Source organism: Microcaecilia unicolor, chromosome 8 (assembly GCF_901765095.1).
Source record: "Microcaecilia unicolor chromosome 8, aMicUni1.1, whole genome shotgun sequence".
NCBI lineage: Eukaryota > Metazoa > Chordata > Amphibia > Gymnophiona > Siphonopidae > Microcaecilia > Microcaecilia unicolor.
In genome coordinates this window covers 110,189,934-110,207,704 of record NC_044038.1, presented here as the reverse complement: position 1 = coordinate 110,207,704, position 17,771 = coordinate 110,189,934, and the positions used below count along the sequence as shown (strand labels likewise).

At 43.9% G+C, this 17,771-nt stretch overlaps 1 protein-coding gene across 2 annotated transcripts in view; it reads right to left on the bottom strand.

Annotated features, from left to right (window-relative positions):
* Nucleotides 1-261: 261 nt before the first annotated feature.
* Nucleotides 262-17,771, bottom strand: part of LOC115475840 (trypsin-like) — a 386,859-nt gene continuing 369,349 nt past the window's right edge. Inside the window, exon 5 of one of the 2 annotated variants that reach the window (XM_030211877.1) lies at nt 262-416. In XM_030211877.1, the coding sequence (XP_030067737.1) occupies nt 267-416 (150 nt within the window). In that variant the 3' untranslated portion in view covers nt 262-266. The remainder of the gene's footprint in view (nt 417-17,771) is intronic. The other variant, XR_003943109.1, reaches the window with a different exon arrangement.

Below are 17,771 nucleotides of genomic sequence, written 5' to 3'. Positions count from 1 at the left end.
GCCAGACTCAGGCACATGTGTACTGGGTTCCAGAGAGCTGTAGTTTGTGGTCCCTGGCTGAGGCTTCTTAATGTAATAGTGGGATCAGAGGGGAATACCATTGTAACAATGAGAAAAACTCCATTGTAAACAAACTTTGAACTAGATGACAAAAAGAACAGAAGGAAACTTCTCAGTTAAATACAAATAGATAAATAAAAACAAAACACACACTAAGGAAGCAAAGAGGAAAGATATGAGTTTATTGTGACTTGAGGACTATGCCATTAAACATTTATTTTTTTATTGATCCAATCAAGGTAGTTGTAGACTTTTGTGTAGACTCCAGGCTTGCCTGGGAAAGCACAGGGAATGTATCCCCAGGAAACGATCCCCTGAATTACCCCGTCACACACCAATGGTCCACCAGAGTCACCCTGTGTATAAACCAAAGACTGCATTTCAGAAATAATACTGACTGATACAGTTATGAACTTTCAGTGGACATATTTCTGCATCATTTCATTGCATTTAATCTTTTGATATACCTCCTGTTCTTGAACATAATTCATAATATATTGTCCTTGTCCCCAAAGTACTTATAATTGAAAGAACTTGCTGAAGGTCAAATAGTGAACTGAACATCAGTACTGAAACCTGATTCTGAAGCTATGAGAGACACTGTGAGAGGGTGGCAGAGTGATACTGAAATCTTGAGTCTGCAGAGATCACAGCTTTGCTTTCATTTGATATAATACATGTCAGCAAGTGTAAAGTGATGCTTGTGGGAAAGAGGAACCCGAATTATAGCTACGTCATGCAAGGTTCCACGTTAGGAGTCATGGTTCTAGAAAGGGATCTAGGTGTAGTCGTTGATGATACGTTGAAACCTTCTGCTCAGTGTGCTGCTGCAGCTAAGAAATCAAATAGAATGTTAGGTATTATTAGGAGAGGAATGGAAAACAAAAATGAGGATGTTATAATGCTCCATGGTGTGACCGCACCTCGAACATTGTGTTCAATTCTGGTCGCTGTATCTCAAAAAATATATAGTGGAATTAGAAAAGATGCAGAGAAGGGTGACGAAAATGATAAAGGGGATGGGACAACTTCCCTATGAGGAAAGGCTAAAGCAGCTAGGGATCTTCAGCTTGGAGAAAAGGCAGCTGAGGGGAGATATGATATAGGTCTATAAAATAATGACCTAAACCTAGTAAAGGGGGCAGGCGATGAAGCTACAATGTAGTAAATTTAAAACGAATCAGAGAAAATGTTTATTCACTCAACGTGTAATTAAACTCTGGAATTCGTTGCCAGAGAATGTGGTAAAGGCGGTTAGCTTAGTGGAGTTTAAAAAAAAGGTTTGGACGGCTTCCTAAAGGGAAAGTCCATAGACCATTATTAAATGGACTTGGGGAAAAAACCACTATTTCTGGGATAAACAGTATAAAATGTTTTGTACTTTTACGGGATCTTGCCAGGTATTTGTGATCTGGATTGGCCACTGTTGGAAACAGGATGCTGGGCTTGATGGACCTTTGGTCTTTCCCAGTATGGCAATACTTATGTACACATCTCACCATTACCCCCTTACATTATATAGTGAGGCCTCCAAAACAGTACACCACTACAATAGCCCTTATGGCTGCAGATGTCACCAATATGTGTAGTTATAATAAAGAAACTATCAAACACATCACTCCAATATAGTGTCACACTGGGGATTCAGATATGAAGAATAAAATATATTAAATTTTAAAAAATAGCCTCAGTGTAACAGGGAGCCTGACTTTTATGCTCCACTGTACAAAATAACATCACAGGCTTCCACCACCTTCCGATAGTGCTGGGGAGGAGTCCGCTGTCTTGGTACATGTGGGTACCAATGACATAGGAAAATGTGGGAGAGAGGTTCTGGAAGCAAAATTTAGGCTCTTAGGTAGAAAGCTGAAATCCAGATCCTCCAGGGTAGCATTTTCTGAAATGCTACCTGTGCCACGCGCAGGGCCCAAGAGACAGGCAGAGCTCCAGAGTCTCAATGCGTGGATGAGACGATGGTGCAGGGAGGAGGGCTTTAGATTTGTTAGGAACTGGGCAACATTCTGGGGAAGGGGGAGCCTATTCCGAAAGGATGGGCTCCATCTTAACCAGAGTGGGACCAGGCTGCTGGCATCGGCGTTTAAGAAGGAGATAGAGCAGCTTTTAAACTAGAAATGGGGGGAAGGCCGACAGTCGCTCAAAAGAGCATGGTTCGGGATAAGGTATCTTTCAAAGAGATCACCATAACAGGGAAGATAGAGTATCCTGATAGTGAGGTTGCAAAAGAGATTGTAGTAGATCGGGTATCTTTAAATAACAATAAAAATCAGACAAAAGATTGCCAATTAATACTGTCAAGTACTAAGCATGATGTACTTAGGAACAACAAACATAGTTTGAAATGTCTATATGCGAATGCCAGGAGCCTAAGAAATAAGATGGGGGAGTTAGAATATATTGCACTAAATGAAAAATTAGATATAATAGGCATCTCTGAGACCTGGTGGAAGGAGGATAACCAGTGGGACACTGTCATACCGGGGTACAAATTATATCGTAGTGATAGGGTGAATCGGATTGGTGGAGGGGTAGCATTGTATATTAACGAGAGCCTTGAATCAAATAGATTGAAAATTCTGCAGGAAGCAAAACACTCCTTGGAATCACTGTGGATTGAAATTCCATGTGCAAAGGGGAAAAGGATAGTGATAGGAGTGTACTACCGTCCGCCTGGCCAGGACGAACAGACGGATGCGGAAATGTTAAAGGAAATCAGGGACGCAAACAAACTGGGCAACACAATAATAATGGGGGATTTCAATTACCCGCATATAGACTGGGTTAATGTAACATCTGTACACGCAAGGGACATAAGATTTCTTGATGAAATCAAGGACAGCTTCATGGAACAGCTAGTTCAGGAGCCGACAAGAGAAGGAAAAATACTAGACTTAGTCCTTAGTGGTGCTCATGATCTAGTGCAGGGGGTAACGATACGAGGGCCGCTTGATAACAGTGATCATAATATGATCGGTTTTGATATTGGCATTGAAGGAAGTGAAACTAGGAAATCAAGTACGCTAGCGTTTAACTATAGAAAAGGTGATTACGACAAAATGAGAAAAATGGTGAAAAAAAGACTGAAAGGAGCAGCTCGCAGAGTAAAAAACTTGCATCAGGCGTGGATGCTGTTTAAAAACACCATCCTGGAGGTTCAGGACAAATATATTCCACGTATTAGAAAAAAGGGAAAAAAGACTAAACGTCAGCCGGCGTGGCTAAACAGTAAGATAAAGGAAATCATTAGAGCCAAAAAACAATCCTTCAGAAAGTGGAGAAGAGAACCAACTGAAAGTAACAGGATAGATCATAAGGAATGCCAAGCCAAATGCAAAGCGGAGATAAGGAGGGCAAAAAAGGACTTTGAGAAGAAATTAGCGTTGGAAGCAAAAATACATAGTAAAAACTTTTTTAGATACATTAAAAGCAGGAAACCGGCCAAAGAGTCGGTTGGGCCGCTGGACGAAAATGGTGTGAAAGGGGCGATCAAGGAGGACAAAGCCGTAGCGGAGAAATTAAATGAATTCTTTGCTTCGGTCTTCACCGAGGAGGATTTGGGGGGGACACCGGTGCCGGAAAGAATATTTGAAGCGGGGGAGTCGGAGAAACTAAACAAATTCTCTGTAACCTTGGAGGATGTAATGGGTCAGTTCAGCAAGCTGAAGAGTAGTAAATCACCGGGACCTGATGGTATTCATCCCAGAGTATTAATAGAACTAAAAAATGAACTTGCGGAGCTACTGTTAGAAATATGCAATCTGTCCCTAAAATCGAGTGTAATACCGGAAGACTGGAGGGTAGCCAATGTTACTCCGATTTTTAAGAAAGGTTCCAGAGGAGATCCGGGAAATTATAGACCGGTGAGTCTGACGTCGGTGCCGGGCAAGATGGTGGAGGCTATTATTAAGAATAAAATTGCAGAGCATATACAAAAACATGGACTGATGAGACAAAGTCAGCACGGATTTAGTGAAGGGAAGTCTTGCCTCACCAATCTAATGCATTTTTTTGAGGGGGTAAGCAAACATGTGGACAATGGGGAGCCGGTTGATATTGTATATCTGGATTTTCAGAAGGCGTTTGACAAAGTGCCGCACGAAAGACTCCTGAAGAAATTGCAGAGTCATGGAATCGGAGGTAGGGTATTATTATGGATTAAGAACTGGTTGAAAGATAGGAAGCAGAGAGTAGGATTGCGTGGCCAGTATTCTCAGTGGAGGAGGGTAGTTAGTGGGGTCCCGCAGGGGTCTGTGCTGGGTCCGTTGCTTTTTAATGTATTTATAAATGACCTAGAGATGGGAATAACTAGTGAGGTAATTAAATTCGCCGATGACACAAAATTATTCAGGGTCGTCAAGTCGCAGGAGGAATGTGAACGATTACAGGAGGACCTTGCGAGACTGGGAGAATGGGCGTGCAAGTGGCAGATGAAGTTCAATGTTGACAAGTGCAAAGTGATGCATGTGGGTAAGAGGAACCCGAATTATAGCTACGTCTTGCAAGGTTCCGCGTTAGGAGTTACAGATCAAGAAAGGGATCTGGGTGTCGTCGTCGATGATACGCTGAAACCTTCTGCTCAGTGTGCTGCTGCGGCTAGGAAAGCGAATAGAATGTTGGGTGTTATTAGGAAGGGTATGAAGTCCAGGTGTGCGGATGTTATAATGCCGTTGTATCGCTCCATGGTGCGACCGCACCTGGAGTATTGTGTTCAGTACTGGTCTCCGTATCTCAAAAAAGATATAGTAGAATTGGAAAAGGTACAGCGAAGGGCGACGAAAATGATAGTGGGGATGGGACGACTTTCCTATGAAGAGAGGCTGAGAAGGCTAGGGCTTTTCAGCTTGGAGAAGAGACGGCTGAGGGGAGATATGATAGAAGTGTATAAAATAATGAGTGGAATGGATCGGGTGGATGTGAAGCGACTGTTCACGCTATCCAAAAATACTAGGACTAGAGGGCATGAGTTGAAGCTACAGTGTGGTAAATTTAAAACGAATCGGAGAAAATTTTTCTTCACCCAACGTGTAATTAGACTCTGGAATTCGTTGCCGGAGAACGTGGTACGGGCGGTTAGCTTGACGGAGTTTAAAAAGGGGTTAGATAGATTCCTAAAGGACAAGTCCATAGACCGCTATTAAATGGACTGGAAAAATTCCTCATTTTTAGGTATAACTTGTCTGGAATGTTTTTACGTTTGGGGAGCGTGCCAGGTGCCCTTGACCTGGATTGGCCACTGTCGGTGACAGGATGCTGGGCTAGATGGACCTTTGGTCTTTCCCAGTATGGCACTACTTATGTACTTATGTACTTATGTAAACTCCCAGAATATTTCAAAAATTCTAAAGAAGTGGGAGAAAAGTCTGTGTTTAAAAAACAGAAGGGAGGGTAACACAATTTAACACAATACAGATCCAAATACCCACAACACTAGATCTCACTATGAATATAAATCACCCAAATAGACACTAATTAGCAATCCCTCACTAGACTAAAATCCTCATTCAAACAGAGAAGCCTTCCTGCAAGTAAAGAAAACTCAAAATAGAGCACAAACTCTTAAAACGTTGCTTGAATGGTTTCTAATTCTGACAAAAAGTAAACTTTACTTAGCTCTGAACATCCAAATTGTCATAGAAGAAGTGCAGCCTCATAGGATTTTCACAGTCTGTGGGGTTTCTCCAAAATTAAAGTGTCCAATTTATATTATCCTTCTGGCAAAAAATATCCAATTTCCTTGTTTCTCGACAGTAGGAAATCCTTCTGTTTCGCAATCTTCATCAGGAGAAATACATAGCAGTGCATAAAAACTGCTTTACAAATTATCAATAGTTTTTTGACATGGAAATTCGCCGAAAATCAGAAATGTCCATGTCTAGGGACATCCAAATCTAGGGACGTCTAAATTTAAGGAATTGGATGTCCCTGACGATATTTTCGAAATGAAAGATGGACGTCCATCTTGTTTCGAAAAAGCAGGTTTCCCTACAACTGGATTACGCTGTTTTGCAAGGACGTCCAAATCGCAACATGGACATCCCTATCAAAAATGCCCCTCCACTTTGGTCTGTGTATGTAAACAAAATGTCACTGAGAAGTTCTGAGAGAAAAGGACATCTCTGTGGGTAAGTGACATTATTTTATTCTGAGCGTAGTAACTTAAAGAATAGGGTTTAAAAGAGGAATTGTAGGATATTGATAAACACAGTTAGAATCTTAAAATTAAAAAAAGCAAGCAAACTTTATTAGCTAGTCTCTATACCCTTTCACCCATAGGTTTAAAACTTGAAGTTTCATTCACAGCATTAACAGATGGTCTCTAGAAGGCACAGCAAGAGGATAATTTTCAATTTTCATTAGAGTCTGAATTACATTTAATTAGTGTCTAAGAAGCAAACCCTAATTAAATTACATATTACAATAGTCAAAAGATCATTATATTCATCTGATATTCCAAGTGCCTTAAGAAGTTTTTATGTTTCAATCATTTTTATTCAAAACTTAAGAAGAAAAGTTAACATCATCATACAGTATATGAACGTCTGATATTTTCCCCCCATGTGGCTAAACTAACACATAGTACTTCTACCCCAACAAATAAGACTTAACCTTCCCTCCCATTCCCTTCCCCTCCCACCCCCACCCCTTTTGTTTCCCTTGCTATGGCATCAAATGAACATAATAACGCAGGGTACAGGGCAATATCTAGAAGTTTAACAGTCTACTCCTGGCAGTTGGAGTCAGAGTATTCCAAAAGGAAGTCCAAGTGAGTTGGAAACGCACTCCAGTCTTCGTTTTAAAGTCTGTAATTCCCACCTTCTCTACCCGCAGTAATTTTATCATACGCACACGCCACTGCGATACTGTAGGGTAGCTGTATGTAAGCCATTCTGAGAATATTGCTTGTTTAGCCACTATAATAGATTTGCGTACAAAAGCGGTAACAGGGACAGGGTGTATGAGAACAGGATGGCCCAGGAGCAGCCCAAAGTCATACTTCCAGCCCGCCTTCCACATCTCACAAACATATTGTACTAGCTCCTTCCAAAATCGGACTATGCCCTTGCAGGCCCCCGGATCCCTGCATTTGAGGCACTCTCCCCAAGGCGAGAGTCCCATGTGAAAGGCTCTTCTGGGAGAAATGTAGAGTCGAAGAGCAAATTTGTATTGTAGCTCCCAGTGCTGCGTCATGTTCATTGTTTTGCGCATTGTAAGCACATGGGACTTGAACTGAGGCAATGTAAGGGCCATGGGGATATCTCGTTTCCAGGCAGCCAGTAACTTGGCATAGTCCAGTTCGGTAACTGTGTCCCTGATGTGCCTGTGATGGAACGTGAGGGGCCCTTTTTGCTGTGCCTCTAAAGAGAATGCTGTTGCCAACTCTTCCTGGACATCCTCCGCCAGCGTCTCCCAGGACAAGGAACGTATATAATGCTTTAGCTGTGCATAATAGAACTCATCGGAGGGCGGCAGGGCGTATTCAGCATGGAGCTCCTGAAACGGCTTTATCTGTCCTTCACGGGTAAGTACTTGTAACAAGTATACTATCCCTTTCCTTTTCCATCTGTGGAACACCAAATATAGCCTTCCAGGTGCAAAGGCAGGGTTCCCGCATATAGGCAAGTATGGTGTAACATTCGAAGAAAATCCGTGTAATTAAGAAGTTTTTAAACTCTATATGGTGAGATGTCATATGTGTGTGCTCGATGCAATGAGCTCCAAGCTCTCAGAGAATGATTCTGTTCTCTTGAGGCTACAGTAGAAGACGGAGGAGTTGAGGGAGACAAAGAGGTACATAGAGGAGGCCTACAGGGACATTGTAGGGAAGTCCCACCTCCAATCTGGCAGCCCCTGTGCTGCCTTGGAGGAGGGAAGCCTGATGAGGCTGAAAGTAATCCTGTAGACAGGACTGGCACACCAGGGAATGTAATATCCTCTTGCACTGAGGATGTGTCTCCAGGAGCTACTGCCCAGGTGGGAAGGGTTAGGACAGCTGTTGTAGTGGGTGATTCGATTATTAGGCATGTAGACAGCTGGGTGGCTGGTTGACACGAGGATCGCCTTGCCTGCCTGTTACGAAGGTGGCGGACCTTACGCGCCACCTAGATAAGAGTTTAGATAGTGCTTGGGAGGAGCCAACTGTCTTGGTACATGTGGGTACCAATGACATAGGAAAATGTGGGAGAGAGGCTCTGGAAGCCAAATTTAGGCTCTTAGGTAGAAAACTCAAATCCAGAACGTCTAGGGTAGCATTTTCTGAAGTGGTACCCGTTCCATGCGCAAGGCCTAACAGACAGGCAGAGCTCCAGAGTCTCAATGAGTGGATGAGATGATGGTGTGGGAAAAAGGGTTTTAGATTTGTTAGGAACTGGGCAACATTCTGGAGAAGGGGGAGCCTATTCTGAAAGGATGGGCTCCACCTTAACCAGGGTAGGACCATTTAAAAAGGAGATAGAGCAGCTTTTAAACTAGAGACTGGGGGGAGGGTGACAGTCGCTCAAAAGTGCATGATTCAGAATAAGGTATCTTTTAAAGATGTCACCAAAACACGGAAGACAGGGTATCTCGATAGTGAGGTTGCAAAAGAGACCAAAGTAGATCAGAAGTCCTTAAGTTAAAATAAAAATCAGACAAGAGATTGCAAATTAATACTGACAAGTACTAAGCATGATGTAAATATGAACAACAAACAGTTTGAAATGTTTATATGCGAATGTCAGAAGCCTAAGAAAAAAGATGAAAGAGTTAGACTATATTGCACTGATTGAAAAATTAGATATAATAGGCATCTCGGAGACCTGGTGGAAGGAGGATAATCTGCTATACTGGGGTACAAATTATACTGTAGTGATAGCGTGGATCGAATTAGTGGAGGGGTAGCATTGTATGTTAAGGAGGGACTTGAATCAAATAGATTCAAAATTCTGCAGGGAACAAAGCACAACTTGGAATCACTATGGATTGAAATTCCATGTGTAAAGGGGGAAAGGTTATTGATCGGAGTGTACTACCTTCCACCTGGCCATGATGAACAGATGAATGTAGAAATGTTATCGGAAATTAGGGAGGCTAACAAACTGGGCAACACTACAATAATGGGTGATTTCAATTACCCCGATATTGACTGGGTAAATGTAACATTGGGACATGCTAGGGAGGTAAAATTCCTTGACAAAAATCAAGGTTGCTTTATGGAGCAGCTGATACAGGAGCAGTGGCGTACCAAGGGGGGGGCGGTGGGGGTGGTCCGCCCCGGGTGCACGCCGCTGGGGGGTGCCGTGGCGCGCACCTGCTCTGAGATCACTGATTTCGCGCGTTCGCTGCAGCTCCCTCTGCTCTGCCCTGGAACAGGTTACTTCCTGTTCCGGGTCAGAGGGAGCTGCAGTGAACGCGTGAAGTCAGGGAACTCTGAGCAGGTGCGCGCTGCGGCACCCCACCACAGCGGCGTGCACCGAGGGGGGGTCCGCGCTGCATTGGGGGGGGGGGTGCTGCACCCGGGTGGGCGGGGCACCGCCCCAGGTGTCCGCCCCCCTAGGAACGCCACTGTACAGGAGCTGACAAGAGAAGGAAAAATTCTAGACCTAGTCCTTAGTGGAGCGCATGATCTGCTGTGGGAGGTAATGGTGATGCTTGATAACAGTGATGATAATATGATCAGATTTGATATTAGCTTTGGAGTAAGAATACAAAGGAAATCCAATACATTAGCGTTAAACTTTCAAACAGGAGACTATGATAAAATGAAAAGAACGGTGAAAAAAAAATTAGAGGAGTGTCTACGAGGGTCAAAAATTTATATCAGGTGTGGATGCTGTTTAAAATACCATCCTGAAAGTCCAAGCCAAATATATTCCATGCATTAAAAAAGGAGGGAGGAAGACCAAAAGACAGCTGGCATGGTTAAAAAAGTGAGTTGAAAGAAGCTATTAGAGCTAAAAGAAAATCCTTCAGAAAATGGAAGAAGGAACCGACTGAAACTAAGAAACAGCATAAGGAATGTCAAGTCAAATGCAAAGTGCTGAAAAGGAAATCTAAGAGGGACTTTGAAAACAAGATTTCGTTGGAAGTAAAAACAAATAGTATAACGTTTTTTTTTTTTTAGATATATAAAAAGCAAGCCAGCGAAAGAATCGGTTGGACCGCTAGATGACCGAGGGGTAAAATGGGCGATCAGGGAAGACAAAGCCGTAGCAGAGAGATTAAATGAATTCTTTGCTTCGGTCTTCAGCGAGGAAGATTTGGGAGAGCTACCGGTGCCAGAAAAGGTATTCGAAGGTGATGAGTCAGAGAAACTGAATGAAATCTCAACCTAGAGGATGTAATGAGCAATTTGACAAATTGAAGAGTAGCAATTCTCCTGGACCGGACGATATTCATTCCAGAGTACTAATAGAATTGAAAAATGAACTGGCGGTACTATTGTTGATAATATGTAATTTATCTTTAAAATTGAGCCGTGGACTTCCGGTGGAGCCGGGCAGCAGGTTGGCCGCTGCACTATGAGCTCCGTCGAGCTAGGACTGCAGTCCCGACTAGAACGGCACTGAAACCGCTCCTATAGCCAAGATCCACAAAACTAAATGCACATAGAGCGTGGGCAACAGTAACGGCTGAAACCGGCAGTCTTGAACGCCGGGAAGACCAGAAGAAATGCAACAGAAGAAGCGGAATCCAAGATGGCGCAGTAGAGCAGAGCACCAGACCCATCCCCCGTTGTGCAGGTGGAACAGACCATGAGTAGCGGGAACACCGGAGGCCGGAGTGAGCGTGACGTGCCTGGACAGACGGAGGATCGTGGGTAGGGCGAGTGGGCTTTTCCCCCCGCACCCCCGTAAACACAGCTGCCCAGGAACACCGAGAGCCATCTCAACCAACACCTGAGAAATAGTGGACATATTGGCGAGGCAATGCCCGTGAGGCTGTAAGGGCGTACAAAGGAAATTTGTCAGGCAGTACAAGTATCTAACAGAGGACGGCCTTGATCATTGAGCACGCTATGCGAATTGTGTGAAGCGAAAAAAGACAGCGCGACGAAACACAAGACTGCACACAAGAGCTCATACCAGGAAAAAACAGAGGGAACTTTACCCATGATAACTGGAGCGAGACGAGAGACACTGGAAGCAAGAAACACGCACCATATTTCACGGGGTATTAAACCCTAGCTGCATCAGAGAGTGGACCTTCCCCCCCCCCCCCCTTTCTCTTCACTTTCTTTCACTTGGTGAACGAGTCATTAGAGTGCCGAGCAATTGTTGGATACCTATCATACTGAGCGTAAGCACAGCATTACCCACTTTAACCTCCAGAACGTGAGATCCCGCCTACAGAAATACTACCAGATTCAATTCTTTAAGCCTATAATTTAGGTAAGAGGCCAGTCTTATGTAATCTATGGAGCCTTTCTTACGGCCCATACCAGCAGGAACAACCCGTAGAGGAAGTACATTTGATAAAGGCAAACTCTCGCCCCCCCCCCCCCCAACTCCAGCCAAAAAATGGCAGAGGCGAAACATGCAGATACAGGGGAGTTCAGCAAAAATCAACTGACATAAATCACGATGGCAGTAAGTGCTGCTCTCAATCCGAGATTTGATCTATTGGCGAACCAGTTGAAAAATCTGGAAACCTCTATGGCCGACACGGAGAAGAGGCTGGGAGAAGTTGAACAGCGGATTTCGACTGTGGAGGATGAAAGGTCGCAAAATGTACAAGAAGTCTCACGCCTGAGGGAACAACTTAAATTACAACAGGACAAAATTGAAGATATGGAAAATAGAGCAAGGTGTAATCTGAGACTGGTGGGTTTACCGGAAACAATCCCAGAACAATCCCTGGAAACCATTTTGGAACAATGGCTGAAAAAGGACAGTTATGGAACACTATGCATAGAAGGAGCCCACAAGGCCAGCAGAGACCGAGGATTGTTATCATTAAGGTCCACAATTACCTCCACAAAGAAGAAATCATACGGGGCTCACCGATAAAAATCTTCCAAGATTACTTGGCGGGAGTACAAGAACAGTGGCGCCGATTTCATCCATTGTGTACAGCGCTGGTCCAGAAGAAAACCCGATTTAAGCTGCTTTACCCTGCTATCATGAAGATACAGCAAGGACATCAGTGGCGGACTTTCGAGACGGTGCAGGAGGCTCAACGGTTCATAGACACCGAACTAAAGACGCCTGAGAGATGACATTCACATATTGGGACAATCTAATGGACACTATAACAGTCTCCAGATTCAGACGGTCGTTTAAGTTAAAGCGCACTACTGTTTGGATTGGGGATGGTGGTGGATCTGTTTTGCATTCCATGCTCGGGTTGCATAAATGTTACTTGTGATATGTTGTTCGGGGCAAGCTCAAGTAACAGAGACACAAGAGTTACATTGACAATGGGGGGTGGGGATACATGCACTACACGGGTTCAGATCAGCCAGGGACTCTAGACCGGCGACAGAAGTCAAGACTAAGAAGTAATGGGTAAGGGAAGTAGGGAAGGGAGGGTAGGGAAGGGATATGGTCAGGCAGAGGATAGGGAGGCGGGGAATCACAATACACAGAGTATTCCAGAACAGGAGGAGTCACACCATTTGGAGCTTAATATTGACGGGGGAAACACAGCACAGTTTATCACGGTCGTCCCTTGGGAATGGTTCATACCTACAGTAGACTATACTGAGAACAATAGGGGGAGCCTGGGGAAGGGCTGGGACCCAGGGCCTCTGAATAAGCAGCGGAAATTGAGAAGTACCAATTTCACAACTTGCCACACACTGTAGAATAGCTACTTGGAATGTGGGAGGTATAGCCTCCCCTATCAAGAGGAAAAAGATCTTAACACACTTGAAACATATGCAAACAGACATCACATGCCTACAGGAAACTAGGTTAACAGACCTGGAACACGAAAAACTTGCCCGGGGATGGGTGGGACAGATCATCTATGCCTCTTTCGATGGACGAAAAGGGGGAGTAGTGATTTGCTTACACAAAAAATTAGCCTATTCTGCAGAGAAAGTTATGCAAGATACAAAGGGGCATTATCTCTTGATAAAATTATGGCTGGAAGGCAGGGAATTATATGTATTGAATGTTTATGCTCCCACTCCACCAGAACACACCTTCTTTCCAGGGTTGGCGAGGCGTTTGCTCCCCTACCAGGGTAAACCATTGATTGTAGTGGGAGATATGAATAGCTTGATGCTTATGATAGACTGTACGGGGGCCCGAGGTGAGAAAGTGGGGGGTCATAAGGAGTATAAAATGCTGAAGGAATTTGGGAACTCTCTCTGTGTGGTGGATGCCTGGAGGGTCTTACATCCCGAGCCCCGAGATTACACCCATAGGTCTAGGGCCCATGGCACTTGGAGTAGGCTGGACTATATTTTTATGACAAATGATCCCTTCCCCAGTGTCAGAGGAACACAAATTGAAGAAATAAAGATTTCAGACCATGGCCCAGTATGGGTAGAATGGGAGCCCCCGGTAGCTATCAGCAGACCAGACGCTGGAGATTCCCCAGTCACCTGGTAAAAGACAAATCCTATAACAAAGGCCATATGGCCAATCCCCAGTTATTTTGGTGCACGGGAAAGGCAGTGCTACGGGGCGACTGGATAGCCTACATGTCAGCCAGGCGGAAGAGAAATGCTATGAGCCTTATATTGCTAGATAAACAGATGTGAAAGGCCAAAGGCCGATACCTAGCACAGGCAATAGAGATAAATATTTAGCGGTTCAGGCAGCAATTAATTCCCTCTTACACGAACAAGTGAAGAAAAAACAGATTTACCAGAAATACCATTTTTTTTAGATTAGGGAACAGAGTAGGGGAATTATTAACAAGACCAGTACATCAAAAAGGGGGGAACGGGACGATTCCGGCATTAAAGGATAAGTTGGGGACAATCACCAATACTCCAGATAAGATAATACAGATATTACAGGAACATTTTAAGGTTCAACGTTTTTATTAATGACAGCATATAAATTTCACAAACATAAACAATGGGATACAACCCAGTCATTCAAATTCTGGTTACCAACGTCAGCACTATGCAAGGAATACACACCGTCATTAAAATTTTTATCTTTTATCCCCCCCCTCTCCTACCGTTGGTCAGCTAGAGCCGACTATCATGCTGGTGAGGCTAACTACTAGTCATACAATCATAAGTCACCTCATAACAACGAGCAATGAATCATCACTTTGATTGTATCACTGCAGGAACATTTTAAAGACCTGTACACCGCAAATCAACCAAGGGACGGGATAGAGATACGAAATTTATTACACCGGGCCCAGATGCCTAGGTTGGGAGCAGAAGAGATCTCTTCCCTCGATGCCCCAATACAACCCCGAGAGCTACAAGAGGCGATAAAAAGTCTAAAATAATTTTCGGTGCCCGGAGTTGACGGCTATACGGGAGAATTTTATAAGCTTATGCAGGCAAACCTGATAGGTCCGCTATTTGCCTATCATCAATCAATTATCCAAGAGGGACAAATTCCACAATATGAAAACACTGCAAGTATCTCATTATTATTGAAGCCAGGGAACGCAATAGAAGAGCCAGAGTCGTATAGACCCATATCCCTAATCAATGTAGATATTAAATTATTAGCAAAAATCTTAGCAACCCACTTGGCAAAGTGCCTCCCGACTGTAATTGGCCCTGCACAGGTGGGCTTCATCCCAAGGAAGCACAGTACTGCACGTACGGAGGGCCTTACTAGCAATGGCCCAATGTCGATGTAAGCAAATTCCAGGGATGGTAGTAAGTCTTGACGCCGCCAAACCTTTTGACAAAGTGGGCTGGGACTTCTTATTTGAAGTGTTGGATTAGGTGGGACTCCCAGAAGGAATACAGCAGGCAATAAAAGCGCTATATACAAATATGTCTGCATACGTGACGGCCAATGGTGGAATATCACAGAGGTTCCAAATTGGTCGAGGAACAAGACAGGGGCTATCCCCTTTCCCCTCTGCTGTTTGATCTGTCTCTAGAACCCTTGTTAAGGTTGCTGAACTCAATTCCAGAGATTAGTGCGTTAACGATAGAAGGCCATGAGATAAGAGCTTAGCATATGCAGATGACATTCTCCTGATTCTTACAACCCCACAGAGGTCACTTACAGCAGCTTTGAGGATAATCAAGGAATATGGCCGGTTATCGGGGTTTACCCTGAATTATGATAAGTCGGGGGCACTGCCAATGGATGAGACACCTAGTGCATGGAAGGGGGAAGACACTATTAAATGGATTGATTCCAAAATGAAATATCTGGGGTATATCTTTCTAGAACCCAGGCCTCTTTGTATAGGGATAATATAGCCCCGCTACTAGACATAACAGATGTAAATTAACTAAGTGGAGGGAATGCCCTCGCAGTGTGGGGCAGAGTTGCACTATTTAATATGGTGCTCGCACAAAGTGGCTGTACGTATTCTAACAACTGCCCTTATTTTTGAAACGCAAGGACGAAAGCAGGTTACGGCGGATGTATACAAGAGTATCTTTGGCAGGGGAGGAAGCCCAGAATTCCATATCAGCTGATCGCGTCCCCTCGAGAGGAGGTGGCATGAGACTATTAAATTTGTTGCCAGAGAACGTGGTAAGGCGGTTAGCTTAGTCGGAGTTTTAAAAGGGTCTGGACAGCTTCCTAAACAAGTCAAGCCACATCTGAGAAACTCATACCAAACCAGCCTGCTGTGTGCCCATTCTACATGCTTCCCAAATCACAAACCTGAAAACCCTGGCAGACCAATATCGGTATTGGCACACTCACGGAGAAAATATCTGGAACTCAGAGGGAATTCTGAAACCCCTCGTGCACAAAACAAACAGCTTTACAAGACACCACAGACTTTCTGAATAAATTGAAAAATATCAAGCAATTACCACCAAGCACCCTTCTGGTCACGATGGATGTAGAATCTCTATACAGCAACATTCCTCATGCGGATGGCATAGCTGCATGTGAGAAACTCCTAAAAACATCCACACTGGACCATCAATACTCACCAGAAACCATTACAAAACTAATCAAATTTAATTTAACTCACAACAATTATATCTATCTACAAATAATGGGCACTGCGATGGGCACCAGGACAGCACCCCAATATGCTAACCTCTTTATGGCTGCTCTGGATGAGACATTTCTGAATACATATCAGACCAAACCCCTAAAACACTACTGGTACATCGATGACATTTTTATGATTTGGACTGAGGGGGAAGAAACTCTGAAACAATTTTACAATTCCTTCAATACATACCATCCTATAATCAGATTCAAAATTGGCTACTCCCCAGAAAAAGTCAAATTTTTTGACACCACAGTCTCAGTCAGCGATGGTTATATAAAAACATCCATATACAAGAAACCCACAGACAAATGCAGCTACCTCCACAACTCCAGCTTCCACCCTTCACATACAAAAAGATCCATTATTTACAGCCAAGCCAAAAGATACCACCATATCTGCTCTGACCCAGGGGACAGAGACAGACACCTTGACTGCAATCCTTCGAAACAAAAAGGCTACACCCCAAAATAATCTTCAAGAATATTGCCTCCTCCCTCAAAACACCCAGGGAAAATCTGCTACAGTACAAAGAAAAAAAAGCCACAGACAGAATCCCCCTTATAGAGCTGGAAAAATTAAGGAAAAATCAAGAGATCTGCAGCCTCTACTCAGGAGGATGAATTACTGAAAGAGATATTCCCCATCCCCACCAGTGCTGGCTTTCTGACATCCACCAACTTAAAACACATCCTTGCAATATATCCAGCTGCAACTGTGCCAAAATAATCACAGGACCCCACGATCATTCACAAAGGAAAATATCAACCATTAAGGAATCTTTCACATGCTTCATCTTCCAATGTGGTATATATCATTCAGTGTAAAAGTGTGATGAAGGCTGCTACATTGGAGAAAACAAGTCAGATCTAAAGAAGAGATTTAATTTACATAGACATGTGAAAACTGCTAGTACAAACAAAGATGTCACGGCTGTGGGACAGCATTTACAAAACCAGAACACAGTACCAGTGAGTTTCTCCGAGGAAAAGCAGGCTGATATTCTCACATGTGGGTGACGTCAGGTCGGCCCGGAGGATTTTCTAGTAAAATCTAAAGTCTCTTCAACTGTGCTTTGTCGCGTGGGCAATCACACTGCGCATGCGTACGCACGACTTCCCACCCGCCGCGCGGACACGTTCCTCAGTTCTTCTTTTTCCGCGTCTGAGGAGACACGGAGTTCGAGAGCTTCGCGTTTCTTTGAGCCTTCAGGAGTTAAGTCTCTTCATATTTACCCTTCGGGTATTGTTTAACAATACAAAAATATATAATTTTTCCCTTATTTCTTGTTATTTTGTTGTTTTCAAGTTTCCTTTATTTTTCGTTGCGACCGCTTTTAAGTTGCTCGGTCGGATATTGTTCCCTTTTTTTGTGTCTTTTTTATTGACACAATCGCGTCCTTTGATTTAGCCGAGGCTGTTTTCCCCGAGATGTCCTTGAAGACGCCCAGCGGCTTCAAGCCTTGTGCCTGCTGCAGCCGGACCATCTCTGGCACTGATCCGCACTCCTGGTGCCTTCAGTGCCTTGGACCCGACCATCACTCGGAAAGTTGTAACTTGTGCCTGAAAATGAAAAAGTGCACTCAACTTTCTCGAGAGGCC